This window comes from Lissotriton helveticus, chromosome 2_1 (genome assembly GCF_964261635.1).
Source record: "Lissotriton helveticus chromosome 2_1, aLisHel1.1, whole genome shotgun sequence".
Taxonomy (NCBI): Eukaryota; Metazoa; Chordata; class Amphibia; order Caudata; family Salamandridae; genus Lissotriton; species Lissotriton helveticus.
Window position 1 is genome coordinate 453,679,636 of NC_136059.1, and position 19,452 is coordinate 453,699,087.

The following is a 19,452-nucleotide window of genomic DNA, read 5'->3' on the forward strand; positions in this document are numbered from 1 at the left end:
ACTAAGCTCCAAGTCCACAAAAGAGTATTACAACATCTTAGGGCAATCAACAATCAGGACAACACTTACCCTGTTTAAAGACATTTTAAATCTAAACATGAATCTAGAAGTCGTGATTTGAGATATTTTGCCATTGATTGTGTCCCTGCAAGCAGGAGAGGCAGCAATAGAGAGAGAAAAACTCCGCCGTCTGGAGACCAGATATATTCTGGAACTGAACACTAAACAACCATCAGGTCTCAACGTTACAGAAGACTTGTTTACCTGCCTCTAAAAACACTCTATAGCTTAATGGGATCACTTCTTTTGTATGAGTACACAGGCGCAACAGGTCTTAAATACAATGAACTTATTAGGGGTTTTATATTCTATTTATATAATATTTATTGATTTATTTGAGTAACTTGTTTTTTATATATTCATTTTATATTTAAATAAAATTTTATATAACAATAGTTTTAAGCTGCCATTTAATACAGAATTTTATTTTTTAGCTTATTTTATCTATTGTGTAACAGTTACGTTGTGTGGTCTTTTGGGCATTTGGGCCTCTTACGATACACTCTTGGTAGATGGGGGGATCCCTTAAAATCAGCCAACAACGATTAGATTTATTCAGTAAATATTATGAATCCCTTTCACAATTACTAAGGTATTTAAACCGATACGTCAACCAACAGACCGACTTACAGTAAAATTCAGCCATCCTCATAATCTATTCCTTGAAATGGATCTGTCAAGTACAAGAATATTACCATGCATCAATGTACTAGTTCACTCCAATAAAACATTGGGGCCCCAATGTTGTTTTAGAATATTACCCTGCATCAATGTACTAGTCCACTCCAATAAAACATTGGGGCCCCAATGTTGTTTTAAAATTATATGTATCACCTTTGGCCCTATATAATTACCTGGATGTATTTAGATAGTTATTGATTGCAATCAATTGCCAATGAACCAGGGTGCTGTGAATATATCGCTGGTAAATTTCTAAGAAATATGGAGTTTATTTATTTGCACTGATTTCTTGCACTTTTTTGCACGAATAATTCACATTGGTTTATACATGGACGTAAACATTGTATTTCGACCCGATTTTAAGTCGATTGTATCAAATAAGAGGAAACAGTATAGAGGACATATTTGTAGTTTTTATACGTAGTGTTTCTTCTGTCATTTAAAATTATATGCCATTCCACGCCAATAGCAAATGTCAGTATTTGAAATGTATTTAAACCAATGCGAAACCCTTCACTATGTCATGTGATCAAGCGTTCTTGGGAGCGCGAAACGCGTCATGGCGACTAACTGCATGAAAATAAATTAATTTGCACAGACTTGGTGGTCCGGATCCGCTTCTTTGCCTGAGAGACCACTGTGTCAGGAGATCAGAACCTTTGGATATTGAGATATATAGATATCTATATCTGTATCTATCTATACATACATACACACATACATACATATACACATACACACATACATACACACACAAATAAATAATGGAGCAGGAATGTTTGTATGTTTACAACAAAAAGAAGAAGTAGAGAGAAGTACATAGTGGTGACAAAGTCATATAAAGTAAGTTATGTTTGTGAAGAATGTGGACAGAGTCAGCAAAGAGTAAAAACTTGAAGTAGACACAAAGTTATTTGATATCTTAACAGTCCGTTTTTGTAGGAATAGATCAAGCTTATTTCAAATAGGTCTTTTAATAGAAATCATATAAGATTTCTTACAAATATGTTATCTACACAGTTTAGAGCATAATCATGCCAACCTAGTCTCTTGGTTATTTTTTTGGCAGATTTGCAGTTTATAGGAAGGCTTTAGTACCTAAGGATACGAGTACGTTCAATAGCAAATGGTCTGGGAGACTATATAGATACCACTTCTGACACGTAGGCACCCAAGCAGATCGTTATTTTGGCACAATTAACTTGAAAGATATCTTCACAATATGTTGAGATAACATGTCAGAAAAGTCTAATATGATTACATATCTAACTTTATGTGCAGGAAGTCCACTTTAGCTTCATGGAAATTTCAACGTGGGTCAGTGGTAGGAAGGTGTAAATCTGTACAACTTAGCTAAGCTTTTATGAAGGAATTCTGGCGCACCTTAAATATATATGGTGATTTCCAGCTAAAAGTCGATTGTTTTGTGAGAAAGGGATATATTTGGCCCATTCTTCTTCTTCCCATTTTTGGTGTATAAACTTTGGTCTTCAAGGTGGAAGACAATGTAGTTTAGTGAGAAATTTCGGTTGCCGTTAGGTTCTAGTTTAGAAACAGCTGCTTTGCCCTACACGAAACTATAAAATGTCATATTAGTCAGACAAAATGTATTCTGTAACTTTGCATAAGACAACGGTGAATCATGGATGCCCAAATCCTTTAAAAGGTTCATACAATAGAAGGAACGCGGCTCCTAGTGAACCGTTTTGCCAACTGTTTTTGTTTTGAGCTATAATGTTCAAATTACCTACTGTTGTGTCAAGGGCATTTTCTAAATGGAGGAGTACTATGGCTGCAGGTAGTTGGTGTAAGTGGCTGGCTACTTAGAAGATATCTATCAATATTTAATCATGGGGCCTTGAGGAGTCCTTGGAGTGAAAACCATAAAGAGCCCTCTAAGATAAGAAATGTTGTTTGATATAGTCAAAAGTTGGCTTTGTTCACACCAGCTCGGGCAGAGATCTTTTTTAGAGAAATGCTTGCTTTTTTTTTATTTTTTCATAGAAAACCTTAAGGCAATTTTGAGAAAAAAAAACTCATCTGAATGTCTGATTAGGACCATGCTATTAAGATAATTCATAACCAGGGTAATTATTTTTCATTCTTCCCCAAAACATGATCAGTTTTGGAGCCAAACCATCTAGGAGTTTCGATATCTTATCAAGAATAGATTTGTTTAAATTGTGGTTTTACATTAGCATTGAATTCCAGGTAATTGGATTGCCAAAAGATGCCAGTGTCTTGTTGGGATGGGAATGTCCCTGTATGGTGTACAGTTGCGTTCCCTGGTACACAGTGCCCTGCTGTGCGTATCTGGTATTCTGGCTTTTGATTTTGGAACTGGTCTCACACTAATCTAGTGTGTGCAGAGGCTTAGGCCTGTCCCTTGAGATGGAGGTCCCGGACTGGTCCTGTGGCATGGGTGAAGAGGGAACACCACAGATGCACTCGAACGCTGGACAACTGTGCGGGTCAAGGGTTTAGATAAGCAGGTGGGACGGTGTACCATGTCTTGTGAATGCACAGTTGTGACAAGATCTCTTTATCGAGACAAGGCTCCTTTAGAAATTCCTTCCTGAGAGGAGATGCTGATTAATCTTCATAGAGCTCTGCCATTTGGTAAATTGTGGGGGGTGACTGGTGGGACTGCAGTTCCTTGTCCAGGGTAAAAGACTTAGGCGAGGCCAGTCTTTTGTTTTCATGGATCGCTATTCGGTGCAGAAAGCGAACATCTCTTTGTGTACAATGATCATCCTCACAGCAGAGGCACAACGGCTCTGTATGAACAACCACCAGGAGAAGACACTTGAAATGACAATCAATCCAGAAGACTTAAAACATTCTATCCCCACACTTAGTTTGAAGCCTATCAAAAAATGGTCACCTAGGGCGATTCAAATCAACGCCCTAACTATGGAATAGGACTTGCGAGCAGTGAATAGCAGGACAATTTCTGACCCAGAGGGAGCCATGACATTTAACTGGCTGAATGGTCCTTCGCGTATTGACATCATTTTATTGGACACGCGATTATGGGGGAATGTAGTTGATATGGAGGTTAAACACACACAGGATAGTGACCACAACCCCCTCTGTATGGAACTTAGATGGGAGAGCATTGGTAGTACATTAAACTCCCAATCTTTAATAACAAAAGAAGTAGTCCCATCTAATTGCAATCGCAAGGTAAAATGGCATAAAGTGGCATGTAATAAAGTCTTGAATAGTATAGGAGAACTAGTAGAAATGAAGTGCGCTGAACTCTCTGCATTTAATAGGCCAGAGTCTAATCCACAGGGATTCAAATTAAATGAATCTTACAGTAAAGTTGGGCACCTATTTTAAGATCAATGATATCAAGGGGCAGAAACGAAAGACACTAAAAAGGGGTAATTTATGGTATACGCAAGCATGTAGGGAAAAAAGAGGGGCGATTACTGCATCCCTACGGAAAAAAGATGTGGTATTAGTTAGGCAGGCCAGAAAGGAGTATTGTGAGACATTATCAGCTAAACGGGATTGGGAGGAGGAACACTGGCAGGAACTTAAATTAGCAGCCTTTGCCAAGGATTCAACCTTATTTTGGGATTTGATAAACACTCCCTAGAAGGGGTATAGAGCCCATCCCAAACCATATAACAGAGCAGCAGTGGTACTCACATTTCAAAAGCCTGTATTGTGGTGAGGAGGAATCCATAACCTCACAAGAAGCCCCACTAGAAACAACAATGGAAAACTTCCTGCCGGTAGAACCGTTCACAACCCAAGAAGTTGAGTTAGCTATTAAAAATATTGCTCCCGGTAAGGCATCAGGCCCAGATGGCCTACCAGGCGACTTACTTTTATATGACCCTGTTCTATGGGCTAAATTCATGGCCCTTATGATGAACTTATTGGCCCAGGGTCACGCAGTCCCAGAATCATGGAAGGGAGCCGAAGTGGTGACTATATATAAGAAAGGTGCAAAAAATGACCCGGCTAACTACAGGCCGATTAGTTTAATCGACGTGACACAGAAGGTAGCTGGCAGGGTCATTAGTTCTAGAATGGGCTCCTGGTTAGAAGAGGGGAATATCTTGACACATCTGCAGGCAGGATTCAGACAGAAGGTGGGTACGATGGACCAGGTTTTCAGACTCCTCGCAGTATACTGGAAATCTGTGTCCATCGCCAAGGGCACCTTGTACCTGGCCTTCATAGATCTGAAGACCGCCTTCGACCTTGTGCCAAGCTTTGGCAGGTGTTGCAGGATATGGGAATTCCACGATACCTTCTGGAGCTAATTAACAGACTTCATGAGGGTAACCATGCAAGCCTCAGATGGGGAAGTCAGGGACAGCTGAAAAGGAGGATCCCAGTGAGGAGGGGGGTCCGCCGGGGGTGCGTGATGGCCCCGACTTTGTTCTCTCTCTTTATAAATGGGGTGGCAGACCATTTGAGAGAGGACAACACCGATGCCCCCACCCTGGCGGGAGAAAAAACACCAACCCTCCTTTTTGCAGACGATACGCTCATGATGTCAAAAACCCCCTCTGGTCTACAGAAACTCCTGGATAGGTTTAGTCACTTTTGTGTAGAACGAGGTTTAACGATCAATACCTCCAAAACAAAACTAATGGTAAGGTCATCATCCAAAAAACCTAAAAGGATTGGTGTCGCTCTCAATGGAGTCATGTTGGAGGTTGTGGATGCTTTTGACTATTTGGGAGTAAGGATTAATAGCATAATGAAATGGGACTCCCACGTGGCCGAAATGCTTCTAAATCATAAAAGAGTGACTGGAGCAATTCTAAGATCACCGAGCCACCATTAGTAGGCCAATAGAAACGGCCTTGGCAGTGTATGACGGGAAGGCATTGGCCTCCGCAGTTTATGGTTCTGAACTGTGGGGCTTTGAGAACACAGCAGAGCTGGTTAAGGTCGAAAACAAGTTTGAGGGATTTAGTTAACGTCCCATCCTCAACCCCCTTAAACCCTTGCTATTTGATATAGGCAAACTCTCTATTAAGGATATAGTCCGCCTTCGGCCACTACTATATTGGGTGCGCATGAGACGGACACCAGAGCTAGTAAGATACGCAGCGGTATTTGACGAACTAATCACCCTGAACAGCTCAAATAAAATAGTGTGGCTGAATAAACTTAAACAGCTGGTTATTAGCCTAGGGCACCGAGAATCTTGGCTAACCCAGTCCCCCCCCCACCCAAACAAACCATCAAGAAAATTTATTGGGAGTGGGTGGAGGCTGAGGAACTGCAGGGATCCAAGTGGGGGTCTTTAACTGATGAATTCTTAGCGCATAAACCTGTAAGGAAGCTTGAGCCCTTTTTAGATTATATCCAAGTGCCTAGAGATAGAACTCTTTTTAAAATTGAGACACGGGACATTGCCATTAAATGAATTTACAAAGAACTGGAAAAATTCATTGCCCCATCAAGCTTGCTATCCGGGATGCGCTAGCGAGTCCTTAGCGCACTTCCTGTTTGCTTGTAGTGCGTATAAGGGGGTTAGAAGCAAATGGTTAAAACTTGTATGCAGAGAGCTGGGAGTTAGACAATATAGGTTGGCCATACGTATCATAACCATGGAAACTACATCTTTGAGAACTGTATGTGGGGTTGCAAAGTACTTGGGGAAGGCCTGGCAGATACGTTCTAGGTTAATACAGAACAAAGAAACGCAGACCATTATAGGCTAAAAGAGCATGGCCCCTCTTGTTATCATTCCTGCAGCCTCTAGGCCTTTACTTTTTTTTATTGTATATAATACTTTTATTGTATATATTGTGAACATTTTAAACATATGCATTGATTGGAATTTTATCCCCGACAGAATGTATTTACTTTTATGATACATTTTTATCGAATAAAGTATTAAAAAAATGCAATCAATCCAAACTGGTTCTGAAAGTGCCGACAACACATACACATTTCCTGTGTGCTCTGACTGAATAAAAGAGAGACCCACTTCTTGTTCCAGTTCCAAGTTATCTATAACCAAGAAAGGGAGTACACCACAGAGTACTAAGAGGACTGAGGACTGATGTGCAACCAGAGCTGGGGTCTGCCGGACAGCCAGCATTCCAGGGGTGCAGGAACATCTCCTATGTCCCTTTCTTGCTGCAGGAGCAAATTACCTGTCCTGAAGTGCACAGAAGGCTGTATGCCTGCTGAGAGATGGAGGGAGCCTTCTATCTCTGAAGAAGGGACTGTCCAAGAGAAGCTAGGTGTAGCATGACCCCTGGAGATGTAGGGGTGCAGAAGCGAAGGACTGTGGAAAGTGATCTGTGTGCCCTCTTCTCAGCAGGTCCCAGAATCCAATGCGATTTTGGGCAGGAAATGTGAAGCTGCAGCATCACCCAAGCCAATGCACCCATATTGTGAAATTGTGCACATGGAGTGGCTTTAGGCCATACCACAAAGTGCATGACCCGGAGCTGCTGTGTAAACGGAGACCTTGGCATGTCTGTAGCAGTGGTCCCCCATCCAACCAAAGAGGCTACAACATCTGCTAGATCCCAGCCATGTGTGGCTGTACCAATCCTGATCTGCCGGAGCACCCATTAGACCAGCAGTGAGAAGATATAGCACTTTCCTGAGACAGCCAATACTGACCACTTTCCTGAGACAGCCAATACTGACATCAGTCACATCAGCTGAGGAGGCAGAGTAGAACTGTAGGCTTGAGGTCAGCCTGGAAGAGGGGGAGCGCGGAAGGATCGGAGGAGCCAGGTGGCTGCTTAAGGCGTTTCAAGCTCAAGGAATGAAAAACTTGTTGGGTGAGAACCAGTGAACAGAGTTAAAAATATTTTAATTGTAATTGCATTTATACAGCGCTTACTACTGTGCCCTAATACAAAAAGTATGGGGGTTATCTGCACCAGAGCCTAACCATACTAGAACCAGACCCAGGGAGTGAACTGCCTGGAACACTGGGAGGGAACCAGGTTAAATAGCAGGAAGGGGCTCTGACCTACTCTAACACCAGGATATTAAACTGCATTGTGTACATTTTCCTATGTACTGTATTTCGTTCCATTGTGCATTAAAGTACTTTTCCTGTTGAAAGTCAAGCAATGGGTTGGACAGTCAATTACTACACAAACGTGTATTAAGTCTTGAGCTCAATCAGTCAGAGCGGCAATAAATCACATGGCTCGCAACAAAACTAAAGGCATAAACGGATTCCCAGCAAAACTCTATGCCGCCTATTCAGAAGAATTGGCACCACGGTTGGCAGCCCTGTACACCGCAGCTAGGAACACTGGGTCATTACTTGACAGTACCAGAGAAGCACTCTTAACTCCGGTCCTGAAACCGGGGAAACCGGCATAAGACCATACACCACACAGGCCGCTGTCAATGTTAAATATTGACTCCAAAATATTAAGTAAGATAATGGTAAGCAGACTACTGCTGCCATGCCCAGGCTGATCCACCCTGACCAGGCTGGATTAACCCCAAGCTGGAACACAGCCACTAACATCAGATGACTTCCATACTGGATGCCGACGGTTACGATCAGACGACTGCGGCAGTGTTTGCGGTAGATATAGAAAAGACATTTGCTGGCCTTGAATGGCCTTTTCTTTATGAGATGCTGAAGCACACAGGACTCGGTGGAGGTTTCCCGACTAGGACGAGGCTTTTGTATACGAACCAGAGGGCCAGAATGCACACTGGGAAGACTGTTTCCCCTTGGCAGCGGGTGGAGCGGGAAACTCGTCAGATGCCCCATCTCCCCCAATCTTCGCGTTAGCTATGGATCCTCTGGCCAGCCGGACGTGAGCAGGATGTGATTCTCAGGGATTGGACCTGCAGGGCTCACAACAGTGTATCGCACTATAGGCACACTAACTTCGGATATTCCTCTATGATACCGTGGACTACCTATGGGGAGGCCAGGAACTTGTCATAGCACTTTGGCCTGCCATCGGGATTGAGAGTAAATTGGCAGAAATCCCACAATGCCACACAGAGTCCCCCCCCAGCAGAATTAGAACATTTACAGTGGGAGCCCAACTGCCTGCCATACTTAAGGGTAAAGCTATATCACAATACTGCCGACCTCTTAAGGGATAGCGTGGGTAGAGCGATCCACGCTCTCCCATGGAGTTTTGGAAGGCACTGCAGCTGTTGGTGGAGGGCAGAGTGGCTCTACTAAAAATGAGGACACTGCAGCGCCTACTATACTTCTTTGGCACACTCCCGGTTTGGATACCACAAGCGATATTCGTGACGCGGACTCCCGGATCTCATTTATTTGGGGGAAAGGTCACAGACTAGTAGCTTTGGCCACGGTCTAACTCTCTACGAAATCAGGGGTATTGGTGGTCCCTGGCTTTGGGATGTATTATACTGCAGCGCAACTTACAAGTTGATCCAGTAGCTAGCACCAGGAGGAACCCAGACAAAACCTCTGGGCCCATTCACGACGTGTCGTCTGACCTTGTGTAGGTGCTGTTACACATATGATGTCTGACTGCTCGGGACACCAGAGAGCAGAGAATCATAACTATGCTGGGCTAGATATATGCAAAAAACCTTGCAAAAAGATCCCGTACTCGCCGGATTTGCCTCTAACTATGTTGCAGCACTTGCCACACAGTGGATGAGACTACACAGGGAGACTTATTTCAAGACTTTGAATTGCTCCAGTTCGAAGAATTTCATGCTGATTTTGACTTGCCTTAAGGCCATTTTTTTTTAACTGCACAGGGCTGTTACATTGGCATTCAGGAAACACTGGAGCATCGGATCCTCTGAACCACTGGTGGCGTTGCTGTAACCACGTGGCCCTATCGGTGGGTACAGTTAAGACGATCTCTTGTCTATATAAACCGATACGCAGCGATCTACAACACCCCTACGGGCGCAATGGGAGTACAATCTGTGGGTTCCTATCTGAGAAGGATTGGGACATCATTGTGGAAAGAGCACCAAAAGTCTTGAGAAATGTGTGCTTTAAATGAACTAACTACTATATCCTGAATAGATCGTACCTCCCCCTGTGAGAATTAGAAGATACTTCCAGGTAAAGAAGGCAGCTTTGCCCCCCAATGCAGGGAACGAGATGAAAACATATTGCATATGTTCTGTGAGTGCCCCACCCTGACTGCCTACTGGGAGGAGATCATATTCATAATCGAAGCTGTCGTGGACAAGGAGTTTGTGTACCCAGGGTCATTGTCTATTGGGTTGGTTTCCCCACACAGCCAAAAATAAAGTTACTGGAAAATTCCTGGATCGCCCATATCTCTTTGCTAAGCGAGAAATTACAAGTCATCGGGAGCACCTAGATTAGCTACATGGAGGAGGGAAATGATAAAGTGAACATGATGCGAAGGGAGACCAGTGCTAAGGGAGGCTAGTTGCGGCATAGGCACACTAGACATAGCCAAGACCTGGGAAACACTGGAAAGCGAGCTGAATGCACTGGACTCGGACACCCCTGCCGCTTCACCTGCAAGACCACAACCTCTAGAACAAGAGTGAAGCGTACTGGACTGACCAACTCCGACGGCCCCTCTCAGCTCAAACCCACAGACCATGTATATTTTGGTCACAAAGGTGCACACAGTGGCCTCCAGAGTACACCGACACTTCTGCACTGTGAAACTGTCTCCGGGAGAAGGGTTGGGGAGGGGGGATGGGAGCATTCGCCACGACAAGGGGATTCCAGAAAGGCATCTGACCTACTAATGGGTTGATTACCTGTACCAAATGGATCACTGAAGTGTGTACAAAACCCAATAAAAAAAGTATTGAACTCAATCACCCATAGTTTACTGTCCTGAGAAGGTTGTGACTGATTGCCATCAATATCATTGTGGGCCAGAACTTGGCACCATTTGAAGAACCATAGTAGGACCTGTCCCAGCATACTACAGGTGGATGACCTAAACCCCTGCTGTAGATGCCCAGTAGCCAAGGTTTGCCCTGTGTGCCCTGGGGAAAGAGGGGTCTGACATGCCTCTTATGACTTCTGGACTGCATACAATATTTTGGGGACAAACCTTTCATTTGTCTAGTTAAAAGTAAGGCCTGATTTCCAATAATAATAATAATCTCCAAATATTCCAATCAATTCGGATATTGAAGTGTGGACTTCCCTAAAAATAGAATATGATCTGCATACGCCGTGACCTATTTTTCTGTATCAAACTGTATTCTTGATATTTTTGGTTTCCTCTTATGCTATCCAAGAAAGTTTTGGATGGCAGTAAGAACACTGGAGACAGTGGGTAACCCTTTGGCCATGAGATAGGTAGATAGAGAGATAGAGAGAATATATATATATATATATATATATATATATATATATATATATACACATACATACACACATACACACATATATACACATATATACATACACATATATACATACCCACACACATATATACACATAAGTTAAAAGCGCCAATTGGAATCACCTGTGCACAACTAAGCTGCCCATGAAGAAGAGGCTGTGTCCTTGAAACGCGTCGGCAAATATCTTCTTACCTGAAATGAAGTTGCTGGCCGTTTGGGTGAATTGAAAAAATGTGCAGGTTGTCAACACGGAGATGCCTTCGCCCACTGGGGTTTTTTAATCAGGAGTATTTATCTGACTTTGGCAAACATCCACACGGATTAAACAATGCTAGAACTACAAGCTCCATCATGCAAAGGTGCACTCAATTACGGAGGTGGGGCTTATCTTTGCTTATCAAGGTGTTCTGCATTCAAGATTGCCATTGCCGGCTTTCCATCGACCCGTGATCAAGAACACTTCGTTGTTTGAAACGCGTTGGGTCACTTAATTTGAACAGTGTTTCCTGTGTTTTCCACGCTGCATACTTTGCTCCAAATAAAGGTGTTTGAAACTTTCAGCAGTGGCTCCTCAAAAGGACGTTCTTTCGTGTGAGTATATATATATATATATATATATATATATATATATATATATATATATATATATATATATATATATATATATATATATACACACACATACACACACACACACATATATATATACACATACATTATATATATATACACATATACATATATACACACACATACACATACATATACATATACATACACATACACACACATATATATGTATACTCTCCATGCCACTACTTTGTTTTTCAGTTTCAGAAAGATGAGGCACACCGATGGATTATTTTGCAATGGTTTACTTGGCAGTAACGTAGAGAGAAACGGATTCGCTGTTTATTTTGCACTCTAGTTGATTTAACGGCCTATCCTTTTTATCAGACTTTGCCAGCGTGTTGCCACTCTACGGAGTCAACTCTTCGAGACCAGTGCACAGTTTAATTCAACATGTACCTTTCACACAAATTCTCCTCTCTGGTAAAACAAACACTTAAAGGAGAAAGACCTTTGCTCATGAGGCATGCTAGAGAGTACAAATATTTGCTTTAACACTGCGCGAAAGCTCCTGGATGAAGATACTCACTGCGAGGAACAGCATGCAGTACATGGAGAAGGACGAATGCCCAGAGTAAAAGGACAGTCTGCGAAACAGAATAAAAAAACAAACATCACTTCATTGTTAAAAAACAAACAATGTTTCAGCTACTTAAGATGAGCAGGTTAAAATTTAGTTGCTATGAAATGCATTATCACACATCTTTCTCGTGTTGGGGACTCGCCAGGTATTTATTGAAAATATTCCAGAACAAATAACCCTCAAAAAATCATAAGTATTTGAAATGTTCTTTTAGATTCTAGGAGGCGCATAAGGAAGGGCTCACAATTAGAGTCTCCCTTATACATACTAACAGAATGCATGAAAAAGTAACACAATGCCCTCAACAGTACAGACAGTAAAAAATACATTCAGCTAGATTTTTAGGCATATTTGTAATCTGAAGTGTAGCTCTATATAAAGAAACATAACCAACATTACTCAAATACTGAAATCTGTCAAAAAATAATAATCTTTGACACATCACATTCAGTGCATTTCTGGAGGAAGCCCCACTAGAGCAATACGGTCTGTCCATTAGATCTAACACAAGCAGATTCTGTAGCATAAAACTTTAAAAGGTGTGTAGGTACACTCTTAAGGATCTTTCTCCATTTGAAATTGGTGGACTAACAAGAAATGAGCACAGAAAGCCCTTAGGCGAGGCAGTGGAGAGTTCTTCGATACTAGAATGGGCCAAGATCATAAACGCAATCCATCAAACGCAGCTCCAACTCTCGACGGTTCCAACAATCCGTTTCACAACAGAGCCAGGGATTAAGCAATGCGCAGATTTATTTTAAATGTGCAACTGTTTCCATCTGGACAACACAGAAAGGAAAAACAGCTAAAACGGTTCCACAGAGGATACATCACTCTTCACAATGTACGTCTGTCACACATGGGATCAAAGTAAAACCTTTGGCAAAGCCTTTGTCCTTCTCACAAAGGAATGTTGTGCTTTAAGTTTGTAGCAGTACAAAAGGTTTTTAGGAGGGCATCCGGAGCTTAAAAATATCTACCATACAGGACGTTGGCACCGGAATGGCCGAGCATTTGGATATTATTTTACAGGAAAGGTTCCGCTGATTGCAATGCTTTAGCGCCTATGATGACATAGGTCTTGCGAGCTCCATCCACCATTTTTTAGGTCTTGCCTGATGCGCGGTCTCTTCGAGACATTTAGTAGGTGGCTTTTAAAAGTGCCACCAGAGGCTTTTGCTGGCCTACAGCTTGCGTTCACAAGCTCTTGCACGTGCACAGCTGCCATCTGTGTTTTTATTGCTGTAATCAGGCTCTTCTGCTTGCGCGACCCCCCCTCCCTCCTGGTCAGCTTCATTTGTGTCTTCTAGCTGTAAATCATGCTCCTCTGCTTGCACCCCCCCCTGCTCTCCCTCCTCTTCGTCAGTTTCATTTGTGTCTATCACTGTGAATGCTCCTGCTTCCACCAGGCACACACACCATCAGTCGTCAGTGCACGCTTTCCCCACTCACACACCCCACAAGCCGTTAGTGCACGCTTCCACCAGGCACACACACCACCAGCCGTCAGTGCACGCTTCCACCAGGCACACACCCCACCAGCCGTCAGTGCACGCTTCCACCAGCCGTCAGTGCACACTTCCACCAGGCACACACACCACCAGCCATCAGTGCACACTTTCACCAGGCACACACACACACACCACCAGCTATCGAAGCACGCTTTCACCTGGCACACGCACCACCAGCCGTCAGAGCACGCTTCCACCAGGGACACACTACCAGCCGTCACACACCACCAGCCGTCGGTGTACGCTTTCACCGGTCACACACACCACCAGCCATCAGTGCACACTTTCACCAGGCACACACACCACCAGCTGTCATTGCACGGTTCCACCAGGCGCACACACACCAGCCGTCAGTGTACGCTTCCACCAGGGCGCACACACCACCAGCCGTCAGCGCACGCTTCCACCAGGCGCACACACACCACCAGCCATCAGTGCACGCTTCCACCAGGCGCACACACACCACCAGCTGTCAGTGCAGCAGGCAGGCTCTTCTCAGAGTTTCTTGGTAAATAGGTGTTCGATGCCTGGGAGGGAGTGGGTCGAGTTACTTTAAACCATGCTGAGTATGCAGGTGCAGTGCATGAACTCTTGTGTGAGTGAGTCATGCTGCCTGGGGCTCACTCACTCCACACTTGTAAATTGCGCCTGCACCAGGCTTTTTCTCATTTGCAAAATTCGGAGCAAGCGCACAGCTAGGCAGCCCCCACACCCCCGGGAATGACTGCTTCCTACAACCAGAATGGAAACAAGATTTAGAGCAATGAAAACAAGTTAATTTGATGCAAAGAACTTAACAAAAACCATGTCCAGCTATTGTAGATCTGGCAACTTAAACAAAACCGCAACAAAAAACAAACATGCATTGGCATAGCCAATATGTCTCACTTTTTGGACCCCATTAGTATTTAGTTATGCAGCTGAATATCCTTGGTGCAACAACACCAACTGTTGCATGGCTAAACACTTATAAGATGCAAGACCTATTGGCTATGCCAATGCTCGTTTACTTGGTTTTCGCTATGGTGTGCTTCAAACAGGTTTACCTGGAGTAACCCCTCAACTATATCGCTGTTTGACAAGGGAAAAAGGAAGAAAACCGTTGCTCAAAATGTCTCAGTGCCCTAGGGCACGTTTTCAGAGTCACACTTACAAGTCATGTATCCTAGCACTGTGACCTACCGAGTTGACAAGGACTTGCCCCAGGAATCATAACTCCGATTACTTCTACCTAGGAAACAGCAAAGTTTTCAGCCTCTTCCTAAAAGGCAACAGAGTGAATGTGCCTGATGTCCAAGGAGAGTTTATTCCATAGCAGTGAGGATGCTACGCCAAATGCTCTGCCACCAGACTGGGGGATATTTATAGGGTTAGCGGCAATATTTTTATCGCCGCGCATCACCGGTTTTTATCGCTGAGATAGCTTGCAATTAGCAAGGTTTACCTCAAAAGCGATAAAAATCAGGCGAAATGCGTGAATATTGCTGAGAATACAGCGATATTCACGCATTGACGAAATGCTCTTAGCCAGGTTATCCACCTCCCATTTGATAACATGGCTAAGAACTGGTCTGAGCAGGTGTTTTTTGTTGAAATTTGTTCAGGGAAACTGCCTGGTTCCCTTCTAGTGACAAGTTATGCAGCCATGAAGGGCGCTGTAGATAACTATTTGTTCAGATCACAGGACTTAACTACATAGCCAACATCAAAACATGCAGACACAATTTGCTCCTTTTATACGTTCTTTCTGCTAAAGATTTGTACTTTCGGTTTATTAACGATGTGCTTAAATAATATGGCTGCATCCGGAAAGTGCATGGACTATCACTTTATGCTCACCTTAAGAAGCACTAATTTATCGTGCTATCGAAAAGGCACACTTTACCATGGTTTTTTTAAACCAAAAATGCGTTCTAAACCAACTGTTTTACATGAATTGTTTGAATCTGTACGACTGAGAAGCTGTAACTTGACGATTCATTTTTAACTTAATACGGCTACATTTATGTAATGATTTTCTTTCAATTCTTTAGGGCCCTTCACGATTTAATGGACTTGACTTGCTAAATAAAGTATTTGAAATCCGAATCTGACGATGGAAAACGTTAACCTTCAAGATGCACATTTTTTCCAGAAATCTTGCAATGCTCATTGCTTTTTCCAAGAACAAGCTCGGAATGAGACTTGGATCAGTTCAATTTTTTTTAAACTAAAGTTTTCAGGGATGCTTGCTCGAAATAAACATGACCATTTAGTGCTGCACATGCGAGTCTTACACATGGTAAGGAAAAGGACGAAATCTTTTACGTTGCACGAGTGGCTGTGCAAGACTTTAGTAAATGAGGACCATAGTTATCACTGATCTTCATATGAGACGCCTCTGCAATTTTGCGCATACATGTCGCATTCAGGGTAATTTAGTTTCCTTTCCATCATTTTTTCACACTGAAGAACCCAGTTCCTTGTCGAGAGTTGATGAGTGCCACACACAGCACTGCTGACATGCTACTAACACAGGGTGGAGGGGACGTATACAGACATAGTGGCCATCCATCTGCAACACAAGTACAAGGCATCTATCCTCTCACTGTATAGCAGCTCACAGCCACCTGATGCCAACGGTGGCGACACATTCAATGTTATAGTTGTATGGCAGAATACTGAGAGGGAAGTACCACCTGGAAAAATATTATGGTTAAATATTGTGAACGTAAGTATATGGAAATACAGTTCAAGGTATGTTCACACATTATATATACGATCAAGGCCACTTGTGGTGATCGAAACGTGTCAGATATGACTGAGCAATACAAATTGAAGCACTTCATTTTTGGAGTCTGTGTCCGTTTTTCTTGGATGTTTCTCAACATTCGGGACTGTGTGATATATATATTCCCAAAACGCGTCGGTGTGACAGACTGGTTGTGGGAGTTTGCTAAATAAATCAGTCATTTATGATTCCTGAGTGCTGCGATTCATTTTTTTGCCGGAAAAAGATTGGATCTGTGGTTGATCCCTCGCATGCACCCGCTGTTGAGAGCTCCAGTTCTTACCGCCATTGTGTGTACACACACACACACACACACACACACACACACACACACACACACACCCTCCCCCCTCCTTCCAAACCGAGAAAGGCGGAGGCCAGAGGGGGTTAGCAGGAAAACACTTTATTTCATGAATGCATCAGTGGAGTGGCGGCGAATGCATTTCGGCAGTCTCTAGCCTTCTTCAGCGCCCTGCACCCCAGATAGTCCAGCAAGGAACCCTGTAGCTCTGCTCTGCCTGAAGTAAGGGTGACGACACATTTTTTTTCTCTCTCGCACTCATACTCTCGCACTCACTCTCGCATACTCTTATATACTTTCATATACTCACATACTCTCTCACATTCTCTAACTCTTATTCCTCTTATTCTCTTGCCCTCATTCTCTAACTTATTTTCACTCTTATTCTTTCGCTCTCTCATACACTCTCTCATATGCTCTCATTCTCTTATATTCTCTCTCTCTAATATTGTCTCTTATATTCTCTTTCTCTCGTTCCCCTACTGGCAGCCACCAGTAGGTAGTTAAAGTTAGGACATAGTTTCCATAGGAAAAGCATTTTTTTACTTCCACCCTATGGAATCACTCCTGGCGGCAAGGGAACTCAAACCCACCCCAATAGACCACGCCCGCAACCTCGGCATAATACTCAACAGTAAACTACCCATGAAACGTCAAGTCAATGCAGTCTCCTCAGCCTGCTTCCACATGCTCCGCAAGATCTTCAAGTGGCTCCCTATCAGCACCAGGAAAATGATAACGCAGGCCCTCATCACCAGTTGAATGGACAACAGTAACGCACTCTATGCAGGCACCATCGCAGAACTCATGCCAAGACTCCAGTGGAGCCAGAAAGCAACAGCCAGACTGATCCTCAATCTGCCCAAAAGAACCCAGATCACCGAGCAACTGAAGGACCGCCACTGCCTGCAAAGCCCTCCATGACCAATGACCCACCTAGTTGAACTATCGCCTGCACTTCCTGCCAGGAATCTCCGCTCCACACACCTTGCCCTTGCAGACACAGCCGTATATGCCAAACCAACATAGGAGGAAGCTCTTTTTCCCATCCTGCTGCCAAAGCATGGAACACCCTATCCCTCCACCTCCACACTGCTCCAGTGCAGACCGACTTCGGAAGGGAATCAAGACCTGGCTCCTCGACCAAGAACAGCAGCAAGCACCTGGATACCCTCATGGGTGACAAGTAGCACCTTCTAAATCAAACCTGATTGATGGTCAGTTACCTCACAGATGACATTGATGACATCTCTTATTACATCTTCCAGTTAGTGTAAGTGTGTTGTAAAAGTTTGAGAGAAAGATATATACTAAGCTACTGCATACGTTAAATTATTATTCTTTACGTACTAGCAATGAGTGATACTGTTTCTAGTATATATCAGAGTGGCACTATCAGTGTGGAAGTGGCTGTATGGGTGTGGAAGTAGATGTGCGAGTAGCTGTATGGGTGAGTGATTGGCTGTATGGGAGGGGGCATGTGTGAGTGGCTGCATCAGTGACTGTGGTGGCCGTGTGAGTGGTTCTATGTGAGTGTATGTGTGAGAGAGGCTATTTGTGTGTGAGAGAGGCTATTTGTGTGCGCGAGAGGCTGTGTGCGCGAGAGAGGCTGTGTGCGCGAGAGAGGCTGTGTGCGCGAGAGAGGCGGTGTGCGCGAGAGAGGCGGTGTGCGCGAGAGAGGCGGTGTGCGCGAGAGAGGCGGTGTGCGCGAGAGAGGCGGTGTGCGCGAGAGAGGCGGTGTGCGCGAGAGAGGCGGTGTGCGCGAGAGAGGCGGTGTGCGCGAGAGAGGCGGTGTGCGCGAGAGAGGTTGTGTGCGCGAGAGAGGTTGTGTGTGCGAGAGAGGTTGTGTGTGCGAGAGAGGTTGTGTGTGCGAGAGAGGTTGTGTGTGCGAGAGAGGTTGTGTGTGCGAGAGAGGTTGTGTGTGTGAGAGGTTGTGTGTGTGTGAGAGGTTGTGTGTGTGAGAGGTTGTGTGAGAGGTTGTGTGTGTGAGAGGCTATTTGTGTACGAGAGAGGTTGTGGGTTTGAGAGAGGCTATTTGTGTATGAGAGAGGCTGTGTGTGGGTGTGTGAGAGGCTATTTGTGTGTGAGAGAGGTTGTGTGTGTGAGAGAGGCTATTTGTGTGTGAGAGAGGTTGTGTGAGAGGCTATTTGTGTGAGAGAGGTTGTGTGTGTGAGAGGCTATTTGTGTGAGAGAGGTTGTGTGTGAGAGAGGCTATTTGTGTGTGAGAGGCTGTGTGTGTGAGAGAGTGGCTATGTGAATGGGTGAGTTACTGTGTGTAAGTGGATGTATGGGTAAGTGAGAGTGGCTGTTTTGCACAGTAAGTTTTTATGTGAGTGATTGTAATGATTTGTGAATAGGTATGCACATGGTGATGTGAGTGAATGGTTGAGTGGGTGTACGGGTCTGCGAGTGGGTGTACGGGTCTGCGAGTGGCAGTACGGGTCTGCGAGTGGCAGTACGGGTCTGCGAGTGGCAGTACGGGTCTGCGAGTGGCAGTACGGGTCTGCGAGTGGCAGTACGGGTGGTTGCTCGAGTGTGTCTTAGTCGATGTATGGGTGTGTGTGAGGTTGCGTGTGAGGTTGCATGGAAGTGTGAGCGGTTG

General features: G+C 44.1%; 1 protein-coding gene across 2 annotated transcripts in view; it reads right to left on the bottom strand.

Moving 5' to 3' along the window:
• Positions 1-19,452, bottom strand: part of PLPP1 (phospholipid phosphatase 1) — a 319,610-nt gene that overhangs the window by 78,377 nt on the left and 221,781 nt on the right. For both annotated transcript variants that reach the window (XM_078675088.1, XM_078675089.1), the window contains exon 4: positions 12,215-12,272. In XM_078675088.1, coding sequence (XP_078531214.1) covers positions 12,215-12,272 — 58 coding nt within the window. The remainder of the gene's footprint in view (positions 1-12,214; positions 12,273-19,452) is intronic.